Source organism: Lolium rigidum, chromosome 3 (genome assembly GCF_022539505.1).
Source record: "Lolium rigidum isolate FL_2022 chromosome 3, APGP_CSIRO_Lrig_0.1, whole genome shotgun sequence".
Classification (NCBI taxonomy): Eukaryota; Viridiplantae; Streptophyta; class Magnoliopsida; order Poales; family Poaceae; genus Lolium; species Lolium rigidum.
This window is the reverse complement of record NC_061510.1, coordinates 231,955,549-231,968,840: the sequence shown is the minus strand read 5'-3', so window position 1 is coordinate 231,968,840 and position 13,292 is coordinate 231,955,549. Positions and strand designations below refer to the sequence as shown.

The 13,292-nt window shown below is 44.8% G+C and overlaps 1 protein-coding gene across 1 annotated transcript; it reads left to right on the top strand.

Moving 5' to 3' along the window:
* Positions 1-1,778: 1,778 nt before the first annotated feature.
* On the top strand, positions 1,779-4,736 carry LOC124699098 (probable glycerol-3-phosphate acyltransferase 3). The gene is made up of 2 exons (XM_047231465.1): positions 1,779-2,661; positions 3,596-4,736. The coding sequence occupies exons 1-2, from the start codon at positions 1,900-1,902 to the stop codon at positions 4,514-4,516; spliced, it is 1,683 nt and encodes a 560-aa protein (XP_047087421.1). The 5' UTR covers positions 1,779-1,899; the 3' UTR covers positions 4,517-4,736.
* Positions 4,737-13,292: the final 8,556 nt, after the last annotated feature.

Genomic DNA, 13,292 nt, shown 5'->3' with positions numbered 1-13,292 from the left:
GAGGGCGGCGGTTCCTCTTCCGCGGCGGTTCCTCTTCCGCGGCGGTTCGGCGCTCCATTGCGGCGGTTGATCGGCGCGGTTGCCACACCGGCGCGCGTTGTGAATTCGAGGCCGATCGAACCTGGGTCGCTGCCATGAGGGCCCGTGGGGAAGCGAGCGGACGCTAGGCGCGACCGCCGAGCGTCCGCGGAGACGCAAACCTGGCACATATTTGGGCAGGTTTGGATCTCCGCGGACGGCCCGGTCACTTTGCGTCGCCCCGCTGGAGGTGGTGCCAGACGCATTTCCGATCACGGCGGATGAAAACGGTCGCTGAACGACCGTTTGCGTCGCGCAGCTGGAGATGCCCTTATAAGGATAAACAACTCAAGTAATGCACACACAAAAAACCTTCTATAGAAGAGCACAAGCATTTGGCTAGTAACAAAAAAGTAACTGTGAAATATCTTTTCTTTCAATATCATATTTATATAGTTATGTGTCGAGCTGCGAAGGCACAAACTAGACTAGTAATCCACAATCTACCTTCCTCGCTATACATAGTAATCCGATTCTGATCCAATCCACCTAGCAATGAAAATAGGCTTGCAAGTTCTTTCTTGCATATTCAATTGGGTACATCTTTTATAAATAAAGCAAAACTTGAAACAAATGAGTGAACAACACAACACATGCATATTCAATTGGACCGATCTTTTATAAATATGTTCAAGTCCTTTTCTTATGAAGACAATTATTTGTTTTGTTTCCTATAACACATGAAACTTTCTACCACCTAAATGGTAGAAAATCGGTAATCACATAATTCTCAAATACCTGCAATTTGTTTCCGGTTACATGCTAGGTAGGAATTTTGGTGATCATATCATTGTGAAGAAAATTGATTTCCTGGAATTTTTATCTGTTCTACATGTATAAAATGGAAGATCATGCAATGGTGAAAGGTCATAATACATGGAAATTTGCATACCCTTCAGGGCAAAAAAAGTAGTGATCGTGTAATGGTGAAAAAAATTGTGTGCTACATTGTTGATGGATAGAGAAAGGAATAGAAAGGGAAGGGTGGTCTCTCCATATAAAACATGTCCGCACTTGAGAAAAGGTTGAGACAAAGGGGTTACAGGGGATCAGCCCGAATCTTAAAGCGGTTGGACATCACCGATAATTCAGGACGTCCAAATGGTTGTGTTTCACTTTTTTTTTGTTGCCAAAAGATAGTATGGTATGGGCATCGGTTCACCAGACCCCAGTTTCCTAATCGGCAGAATTTCATGATAAGATTTTTAAAATGAATTATGCACATACGTACATATTGACTTGAGTCTCATTTGTGCAAATTTTTTTTTTAAAATCGATCGTATGTTGCCTCCATATATAATAAGAGAAATCGGAAACATGAACAGTGAACTTTGTCTTTTAAAACATGTTACATATTTTTGAACTTATGTTTTCAAACCCGAGACAGCATATATCTTCATACATCATCTACATGCATTATTTGTGGTCTATATATTTCCTTGATTTTTGTACTCCCTCCCGCCCAAAAGGAGTAGTATTTTACTCGATTTAGTTCATCCGAGATGAGCGCAGTACCCATGTTCTAGAAATTCCTTCCGCTCATAAAAGCCAGGGCTGAGAGAGTCCAAAACCAACCCCACGGAAGGACATATGCGTTCATTCTCTCTATCTACCTAGCTAGCTAGCGTGAGTTTGTTGCAAGAGAAGGCAATGCATATATACATGCATGTCATAACATGAGGTAGAAAAAGCATGAACCCGGTCCCCCGATGTTTGGCAAGCTAGCTAGGTAGGTAGTTGCTGCTGCTGTCCTCGTCCTATATAAGCTAGGTGCAGCTCTCGCTGCCCTGCCATCAACGATATCCAGAACATCAATCCACCATGGCCAAGAAGCAGAAACTCTCGCAGAGGCTCTTCTCCGCCCTGCTCTCCTTCCTCCTCCACGGGAGGAGCACTAGGCCTCCGGCCGTCTCCAGCCGGACAACTGCCGCCGCCGTGACCGCATCGCCACCGCACCCGTCCACGCTGCACAACCACCATAGTTCCTCCTGTCCTCCAATGGAAGACAAGCTCGCCGTCCCGCGAACTCTGATCCTCGACGTGGACACCGGGCTCCTGCTCCCGTCGTCATCCCTCTTCCCCTACTTCATGCTCGTGGCGCTGGAGGCCGGAGGGTACTTACGAGGCATGGTGCTCCTCCTCCTCTACCCTATCATCTTCTGCATGGGCGGCGACAGCGACGCGGCAGTGAGAGTGATGGCCATGGTGGCCTTCTGCGGGCTGCGCGCGAGCCGCTTCCGCGCCGGCTGTGCCGTGCTGCCCAAGTGGTTCATGGAGGACGTGGCCGCAGAAGGGTTCGAGACGATGAGGATGAGCGGTGCCGCCGGCAGGAGGAGGGTGTGCGTGACGAGGCAGTTGCCGAGGGTGATGGTGGAGGGGTTCCTGTCGGAGTACCTCGGGGCGGAGGCGGTCGTCGGGAGGGAGATGAAGGTGATCTGTGGGTTCTACACCGGTCTCATGGTGGAAGAAGACGAGGTGGTGTTGGAGGAGAAGAAGAAGAAGATCATGGACGAGTGTGGTGATGCCGTGGGATTCTGTGGCTCGCCGGAGTTTCTCCGCCATCCTCTCTCACGCTGTTGCAAGGTACGTAGTCTCTCCAATACAAAATCTCCAATAAGTAAGGTAGCAACATCAACATGTTTTCTCTTGGTAGAAAACAAGTCAAGCATTATAATATGCATACATTTTGGTCTTCACGTTAGTTGAGTCAGAGGTTGATATAAGCTGAGAAATGTTACATGGGTATCTCTACTACCACCCAGCAAATCAATGTTGCATGCATGTTTTTTTTTTACGTCTCTTGTTCAGATATCATACTCTTTTTTTATAGGGAATTCAGATATCATGCTCTACACGGTTACACCGCACTCTTTCTAGTTTCTACTTGCAGCGATGTATTTTTGTGTTCAAAACGGCAGAAAAGTATCTCTGAAAAGAAACATGTAAAAAGTAGTACCGGTATACATGCATACACATTTCATCCGTCAAATATAGCTGGTGCCGTACTCATCGTGCAATCATTCATGATCAATATGCTTTTCTACCTGCTCATGATGAATTCATGCCATACTAGTGATAACAAGGTACCCAAAGTATATATGGCACCTGTCACCACACTTTGACGAACGAGCAGCAGGTATCTTGTACCAGTTGGTCACGAGCTTCGTCTACCCTTTATCATGACACATACACGCACAAGTTTCCTCTTTATATGACTCAAAATCTGACTTTCTTCCATCCATAATACTTATCTGAATAGACACACTAAAATATATCAAGAAAACATGCAATTCAACGATAAATATTATTGTTTGGAGGGAGTAGTTTGTAATTACTACTGATGTGATGTGAATGGAAACTTTCTGAACACTAGTACACCTTTTAAGTAAGCATTCGGTTGCTCGTCATTAATTTTTCTCAAATTTCACTTTTCTCATCCATGTGCCGTGCACACACCGGCACACACGCATGTCAAACTTGTGAACAGTTACTCTGTTGTCTCTATACGATTGAGCAGGATATCTACCTCGTGACAAGGGAGGACAGGGCCACCTGGCAGGCGCTGCCGAGGAGCAAGTACCCCAAGGCCGTGGTGTTCCACGACGGCCGCCTCGCGTTCCTGCCAACCGCCGGCAGCACGCTCGCCATGTTCATGTGGCTGCCCTTCGGCATCTCCCTCGGCGCCGCCCGCCTGGTGGTCGCGCTCACCGTCCCATACCGGTACTCCACGCCGATCCTGGCGGCCACCGGCATGTCCTGGCGGCTCAAAGACGGCGGCGAGCGGCCGCCGCTGCAGGGCGCAGACGGCGACGAGCGAGGGCGCCGGCGCGGGCAGATGTTCGTGTGCAACCACCGCACGCTCATCGACCCGGTCTACGTGTCGGTGGCGCTGGACCGGCAGGTGCGCGCCGTGTCGTACAGCCTCAGCCGCCTCTCGGAGCTCATCTCGCCGATCGGCCGCACGGTGCGGCTAACACGAGACCGCGACGCCGACGGTCGCGCCATGGCCCGCCTCCTGGAACGGGGCGACCTCGTCGTCGTCTGCCCCGAGGGCACTACCTGCCGTGAGCCGTACCTGCTCCGGTTCAGCCCGTTGTTCGCGGAGCTCAGCGACGACGTTGTACCCGTGGGCATCGCCGTCGAGACGGCAATGTTCTACCCGACCACGGCCGGCGGGCTTAAGTGCCTCGACTCGCTCTACTACATTGTCAACCCGAGGATGTGCTACACGGTGCAGTTCCTGGAGCGGGTGAGCACGGCGGCGGTAAGGGAGGGGAAGATGCCCAGCGCCGACATGGCCAACCTCGTGCAGAAGAAGATGGGGGACGCACTCGGGTACAGCTGCACCATGCTCTCCAGGAAGGACAAGTACCGCATGCTCGCCGGTAACGACGGCAAATGCTCGTCTGCTCCTGCTTCGAGGAACCACAGCTCATGATGAATAACACATCAAGTAGACTTTGTGTGTTCTCTACTCTATCCATCCGTGTTTACAAGCCTATTATTTGTTCAGGCTTAATTATAGAAAAAATATCAAGATCTGATATGAAATATTTTCCAATCTAAGAGTATAGTTACTCGGAGTATTATAACATTTATATTTGGAGACACTTTGATTATAATTAAGTAAGTTCAATGTAAGACAAATTAATTATTTATTTTTCAGCGAGAATATACTAATCTATTGTATAAGTTCACAAGAAGAACTAAAAGTACAAAACATTCCAATCATAATAAAAAATACATTAAAGTCCTTGGACCACCTAATGACCACAACCGCCACCAAAACGAGCCGCCGACGCGCTGATTTCGCTGCTCTCCTACCGGAGATGACCTGGCATTGTGTTGATAGCTGGGAAGTCTTCGTGTGTGTGCCCCTAAGGACCAGCGCCCCGAGATATAGTCGTCCTCATTAACCCCTTCAATTAATCTGAATCTTCTAAGACTAAACTTATAGCATGCGTAGATTGAATGTGATCCACCACTCCATGGGATCAGCAATGACTAGATGATTTTCCGCCCTCATCAACGCCACCGGCGAGATCGCCACCGACGAGGTGGATGAGGAGACAGATTTATCTTATTCTTATCTTGGACAACACTGCCATAGCCACCATAGCGTCGAGCGTCCCCTATTGTTGACCAATCTCTAACTTTAGGGACCTTACTACAGTGTCGAGCGTAGGCTCGAGATCCCCACCACCTCCCACCGCAGGAGCTGCACGCAGAGGAGGTGTGGACCGGTCGATTCCTGGTTCGAGGCGGCGGGGACAAGGCAGACGACAGCTGCCTCTAGGGTGAAACCCTAGCTCTCCGCTTTTCTTCTCTTGTGGAGGAAAACATTTCTTAGCCCAATCAAACCTGAATGGAGCTAGCACCAGTGCACTTTCTCCGGTAATTGTGGTTTTGGACATGAGTGGAATCAAACTTTTGAACTCCCTTAAAATATGGGAGTGATGTATTCATAGCCATACATTGATCTTCTCATCTCTTGTACTTACTTGCATGAGTATCAATGATCATACCATAGTTATTAGTGTCGACTTGCACATTATTATTTCTCTATCACCCGATAAATAGAAAAAAACCTATAAGTTGAGCGATTCATTACTCAAAAAGTTTTAAGCATTACACCCAGCCTGTGCATAACTAAGATGCACACAGCCGTTCGAGTATCATGTCTGAAAAAAAAATTACTTATAAAGAAAGACAAAAAGAACCAACTAGACTAAGCTTCATTGGCTTCAATCCGCCTATTATGCATCCACCCATGTTGAGAAATAAAATCCTTGCCCGTATTCTCCAACCGTGTAGGCACATCCTTAAAGAGGTCTCGGTCCTCCAATGGTTGAAGTGGCGATCATGAACGGAGTAAAGCCGTACATCGGTAGATGACCTACACAAGAGAAGAATTCTTATCATTAAAAACCTTGCCATTTCTGCATAGCCAAAACAACCATACAATAGCAATCGGGGTATAAGGTCAAACCCATCTGAATGGTTTTTTTTTTTGAACTCAATATATATTAGGTCAGCAAGCCGCCTCATTAAAAACCTTCCAACCCCCTTCGGTACCCTGGAAGGAAAAGAGTGCGTCTGAAACTTGCTACCTTACACAAAAGTTACATAGCGGAATTACAATCAGCACTAAGGCTGTGAACAAGGAAATTCGGTGGCTCGATATTCCAGGTAAAAGACCCCTCCTGGACACACGCATACTTTGCGCAACAGTGAGCCACCTGGTTTGCCTCGCGCCGGATAGTTGAAGAAAAAATGTTTTATTGTCTAATCTTCATGACAAAAAAACACATTTCTTACAGCCGTGCCAGTTGTGTTTTACAAGGTTGTCTTTAGTTAGAATCGCACCCCGATAAAGATACCATGCAAAGACTTTTGTTTTCAGCGGTATTCATTTTTTAGATGGATTTATTATTGACAATCGATTGACTGGGAATGGTAAGAGCCTAGAAAACCCATAAGTAGATAGTTGATTATACTGTTATACATTAATTTCTTATGAAAATTTCTTTCATAGGATATAATTTTTATTAGGCTGTAATAGAAACTAGTGGTCAAATATGTGTTTTTTTCGATAAAGAGCATATATTACTATCGCGGAGATACCAATTACACCCAGCCTCTGCAACAACATCATACTCTAATGGCATAAAGGATGCACACAGCCAAAAAAGAGAAAAGAATTACAAAAAGAAAGATCCCGCTACAGAGATCCATAACTTGAAACAGCAACACTAACACCACCAAGACAATACCAGAAGATCAGCTTCGCCATAAGCGACGCCTCCAATAAGGAAACAGTGCACAAACGCTGTCGTCGCCCGATCATAGATCTTAGGTTTTCATCCTGAAGAAAGTCATCTCTCTCAAAACAATGTCATCAACAAGAACATTGTCAGGCACAACCAATTAAGGCCAGACCTTGGGCTTTCACCCTGAAAGATAAGACTCTGAACTTCTCATGTGCAATCGCCCCCACATACCAGCTGTTGTTTCAAGTACGAAGCACCAAGCCAATTCCACCTCACCACCAAGATCCGACCATCATAGCTATTCCACCGATCTTGGCTTGATGACCTTCTCCGCTAGCACCATGGAAAGAAAACGAACTACATGACATTAACAGCCAGCAGAGCTTCGAAGCGCTCCCTCTGAAACCAAACGGTCAGATAAAAAAAACATGGGTGCGAACGACCGAAACCACCCAATCCAGCAATCTTCAGGCATTTATCGCTCAATGAATTTCGCCGGCAGGGCCTTCCGGAACCCGACAACCCACCCAAACTGGTGGGAACAAGCATCCAACAGATCTTCAAACTTGGTGCGAGAAGAATCGTAGAACCACCACCTTTATTCTTCGACGCGGACGAAATAGCCCCCACGCCTCCATCCGCCGCCCGACGATGACGAAAGAGGTTCAGAAATCGATCATCGCCTCGCTAAGTCGTCGCCGCCAAGCCCATGGCAGCGGCAGATAAGAAGACTCGGCAGCAGTTGCGTACCCCGGCCATGAATCCGGTGGCGCTACCCATGGTCGCTCGAACGACACAGCCAAGGCTGTCCTCGCAGCAGGCCATGGAAGGCAAAGCAGCGACCATGCCCTGTAGGCCCAGATCGGACCCAGATTGGACCCATGCCGCCGCCAGTTCGCCGTGCCACCGTCGTCCAACCGCCGGCATCCAGCACCAAGGCCAGCCCCGTGCGCCCGTGCGCCAAGACGACACAGGGCAGGACCCGCCCGGCGCCGACAACCGCCGTGCCCCACAGTCTCCACCGCCGCGGCCACCCGAGGCATCTTCGCCGGGTCAAGCCAGCAAGGCAGCCGCGCGCCCGCCCGTGGCCGCCGCTACCGCCTGCAGCGCCCCTGCGCCGGGAAACGCGAGGGGAAGATTGGAGGCGGAGAAGAACCGCCCCGCCGCCACCATCCTTGAGGCGCGCCCGGCTTCGCCGGCGCCCCCTCCGGCGGCGGCGCTGCGGGGGAGGGGGGGTCCTTGGGGGCGCTAGGTTAGGGGACCAGTACTGATGTCTGATGGATACATGTACTTGTCAAATATGTGTTTTGAAGACTTTCTATGTTTAGAATGACAACTTTTGGATAAGCATTTCTGTAGTAAAACCAACCAGTTCTAGCCAAACTTAGAGGTTTTTGTTATACTCTTGATGATTTTTTAATTTGAAATGATTACTAGCGTGTGGACAACTTAAAATGTACGTTTTTTCAAGGAGAGAATGCTTCCGTGACGCGAATTAGTTGATCGATATGAGCAGAAGAAAATACATAGGCCGATATAGCAAGACAATTGCAATGAGGACGATTACATGCTACAACTTAGAGCATGTAAATAATTTTGCGGAATGACATATGTGTGAATTATGTTCATGTTTTTATATTTTCACTTTGTTCAACCTGATATATTCTTACAAATGGATGTTTTCTAATAAATATGCAGTTTTAGTAACTTCAAGTCTGATGAGATCTTCTTACGTCAAAGTCAATCTCTTAAAAGTGCAAAAGTTCACCTTTTGTACACAAATGCAACTGTGTGAAATGGTGGATGTTTCCGTTTTCACTAAACTGGCAATGCACTTATCTGGATCAACTTAGACAAATCTAGAATTGTATGCAAACAATTAATTTATCGAGGGAGAATGTTTGTGAGATCTACACCTATTCTCCTTCAGAGGGAACACCCCAAATACAGACTCGTTGTCATGGATATATTTCAGCTGCTATGGCGTGAAAAAAAAAACGTGCATGGAAACTATTACTAAATCCTCAACACCCAAAAAAATGACCTAGGGTGCCAGATTTAGGAGTATAAGTAAAATATATGGGATATGACGTGGAACATGAATTTTCAGCGATAAGACAACAAAGAAATATAAGGGAAAATAGGGCAGAAACTCAATTCGGCTCCCGGGTGCGTATGATCCCTCTACCATAAAACATATTTTCAAGTGTTAAAAAATTTTGAAAAATAATTTTACAAGTACATCTCCATAATATATGTGTATTCGTCAAGTTTCATGAAAAAATGATAATTTTTGTAGTCTAAGCGAAAAAAAGAAAATTTATCTTGTGACAAGTCTTTGTTTTAGCACCGAATTTTGTCTTTTTTACACACGCCACATAACATGTCGATTTTTAATGAAATGACTTTGTGAGCGCGTAGCACATGAAGGGAGCATACGCTCCCATGTGCCAAAACATCACTCCCAAAATAAGGCCTCAAACATGCTAGAATGGACAATAGCGGCAAACTTGAAGGGGAGGTAGTGTCGAGGTGTCTGATGAATTCTCTTGGATGGGGCATTGCTCCAAAAACATCGCCACGTCTCATTTTTTGGAAAAAAATTCTAACATTAACCGTTCGTCATATGGTTTAACATAGATGGATTTTTATAATCATCAGTCATGAATATTCTTGGAAGAGCATACCTTTTTTTTAGATAAGGTTGCAACTCAATTGCTTTCAGGCCTCCATTGTACCCAACATTTCTTAGGTTGGTCAACCAAGACCAATGAATAGTATGGACTGCCTAAGTATAGACTAGTCACAATGCATAGTATCATATGATACTACTACATATTACTATCTCCACAGTGCATGGTATCATATACTAGTATCATAGTCTTCATATATTAATTATTTTGTAGAATCTTAATGCAAATATTGAAGTTACGACAAATTTTCTATGGTGCTATGATTGGTATCACATACGTTAGTATCATATTCATACTATCTTACATATGTACTACCACATCACATTTTGCATGCATGGTATGCATGATACTAGCTATCATAGTCTCCATATATGGTAATATATTCATGTTACTAACCTTCATAGTGCGTAGTACTACCTATACTTATATGTTATGTTATGCATTGTATTATTTATTATGTTGTAGACTCATCTTGCTATGGGGTGTGTGATGATATGGTATCATACCTAGTGATACTAGTCATCAATGGGAAGTATCATACTCATGATACTTAGTTTGACTACTACCCACAATGCATAGTATCATAAGTTAGTATGCATGGTATGCATGCATATTTAATGCTTTGTATAATCCCAATGCAAATTGGTGTAACATGATGCGTTATGTTACTACCTTCATAGTGGGTAGTACTACCTAACTTATATGTTGTGTTATGCATTGTGTTATTTATTATGTTGTAGACTCATCTTGCTTTGGGGTGTGTGATGTTATGGTAACATAACTAGTTAGACTAGTCACAATGGGAAGTATCATACACATGATACTAGTTTATGATACTACCTCCATAGTATCTAGTTAGATCATGTATCATCATTTAATGTTTTGTAGAACTCAATGCAAATTGTCAGATGCGTTTGCCAAGTTTTCTAGTTTTGTGCATGATACGATCATAGTATGATACCACTCTCATCTCTCACCTCATTAATTGGTATGCCACATCAGATTTTTGCCAACATGGCATGCATGATACTAGTTATGATACTTCCATTGTGGCTAGTCATCACCTCACTCTCTTTCTTCATTTATTGGCATGTCATGTCACCAAAATGCTTTGAGATGTGTGATGTTACTAGCTATGTTACTCCCACAATGAGTAGTCTTAGAGCAAGTACAATATAGTCAAGTCAGCTGACTATAAGACATTAAATAATATATTTTAGATGAGTTGGAGGAGAGAGAAGAGGAGAGAAAAAGGAGGTGGGCTACTATGCAATAGCTAGCTCTTGCACGTGCTTCTAGGCACCTTGTGAGAGTGAAATGTGGGCCATATATTAGTAAGAGCAAGTACAATAGAGTCCAGTCAGCTGACTATAAGACATTAAATAATATATTTTAGATGAGTTGGAGGGGAGAGAAGAGGAGAGAGAAGGGAGGTGGGCTACTATGCAATAGCCAGCTCTTGCACGTGCTCTTAGGCACCTTGTGAGAGTGAAAGGTGGGCCATATATTAGTAAAGTACTACATTTTTATAGCCAACTATTGTACATGTTAGCTATATGATGACTACAAATGATATGACATCTTGTTATAGCCAACAGTTGGCTATACTATTGGAATTGCTCTAAAGTACTACATTCTTATAGCCACTATTGTACATGTTAGCTATATGATGACTACAAATGATATGACATCTTGTTATAGCCAACAGTTGGCTATACTATTGGAATTGCTCTTAGCAACAGTGCAAGCGCAATCAAGTTGAGTTAAGACGGCCAATACTTCTGGTCATGGGCTCCGGTACTAGTGAAAGAAACGTTGACAGAAAAGGCATCGTATCATATTGATGTGTGCATTGTCCTTCTTCTTTTAACGTCGCTAACACAAAAGATAACGAATTACTTACAAATTAAGACATCCTAGCAACTATAGCAAGGACGGGTATAGTATATTTGGAAGTGTACTAGATTTCCGGTCTTTTGGGTCTTTGAAGTGGGAAGGAATGCCCAAAAGGGGATTTTATCAGTGGTTCATCATTCTCAGATGATGACACGCGTTTTGTTCCCTCTTGCACTATACAATGGAAACGTACTAAGAATGATGATTTCAGTACCCTAACAGGACTGAAGCAAAAAAAAAAAAAAAGGAAATAAATCAAACAAAGGAGTAAATCAGTTTCCATTTTAACAAAAAGGGCAAATGTTCAAAGAATGATGATTTGGTTACATATCCTGGCAAAACTACCTGACCGTCGACAAGTAATAATGAACTAGATCCATGTGTCACCATATTACTACAGGAGGTGAGGCAAGATGACCAGCTCCAGTAATGAGAGGAATCGACACCACGTAGGGTTGCAAGCAGCATCCCAAGTAAGCCCGCGAAAGCATTATCTAGTTTAAACTAGACTAATTTTTGTTAGAAAAGGTTACAACTAACCGAAGCAGTTTTGAGGACGAAGCTAGGCAGATTGGGTGCCGTTTCGCATCACTGGCACCACACCAGCTACTGATGAGTTTGATCTAAAAAAAACGCTACTGATGAGTTCGATTGCTGCCCACAGAAGCAAGCCTCGACGAGTAGCCAGCCATTCATGGCGACGCGAAAAGGGACATTGTACTCCTGCCACCGCTGCCCACAACACAAACTACTGTGGAGCTAAGCAACGAAGGACCTTTATCTGCCGCGCGTGAGTGAGCACGATCGGGTCAAGTTAAGACGGCCATTACTTCCCCAGTCCGGCGATCATGCATATGGGCGCTCATAGGCTGGTGCCTACATCTGCCCCAGGCCGGAATCAATGCACCGGCGTCACCGGCCGGCAACCGGCTAACCTTTGCTGGTGCCCGCACGCGTGGCAGATGGCAAGACGGTTCCCGCGTCATCGACTACCATGAATCCCATTTCCCTGCTTCTTTTGATCTGAATCCGAATACCAAACAAGTTGCATATCTGTCACACACAAAAAAAACACAAGTTGGTTAAGCATTTTCAGCATAAGATCAGACGGCGAAGAGCTGAAAAAAGCATGCACGACAGAGGCCGGAAAGATCTGATGTTAGTGGCAAATTGCCTGAATAACACCATACCTGAACAACAAAATCTCTGACAATTAAAAAATGCATGTGGGACAAGGATTCTGCTGCTACATCCCATGGCAGAGCTCACAGGAAGTCAGGCCGGCTGAATTCAATTACGGCGAAATGTGGTTGAGATCTGGACAAAGATGACTGCTGGGTTAGTGCCAATTATTTATGTACATATTATCCAATCATTTCAGCTTATCAACAGTAGGAGTTGCAGAAGGTGCACGGGTGGATTCCACTCACACTCCTACTGGTCCAGTGCAGCTACGAATTGATAAATGGTTATCTAAACTAGATCAACAGATTTCTCTTGAAATTCAGCGCTACATGTCACTTCACTGAAGTTAAGGGATATGTACTGTACATGGCATGACAATTCATTTATCATGCTCCAAACTTACATGTTCTATAAAGCTAAATTCAATGCAATATAATACTGTTACAGAAAAATCAATCAATCGATTGGGAGGCTACGTGTTACAGGCCATGTGAAAATTAATGTCTAAAAAGAAGAAGTACCATACGTCATGTTAAATCGCTACTTGATTGTGCACATGAAACCTGCTGCAGTTTTCAGACTTTGACAGTACGTAATTAAACCAAGGACCCATATTTTCAACAATTAGGAACAAAAGAAGAACTGTAACCGACAAGATGTGGTGTTCATG

Bases quoted from the DNA above. Each gene is read 5' to 3' on its own strand.
- LOC124699098 (XM_047231465.1), top strand. From the start codon at position 1,900: ATGGCCAAGAAGCAGAAACTCTCGCAGAGGCTCTTCTCCGCCCTGCTC. The intron at 2,662-3,595 runs GTACGTAGTCTC...ACGATTGAGCAG, and splicing joins CTCTCTCACGCTGTTGCAAG to GATATCTACCTCGTGACAAG.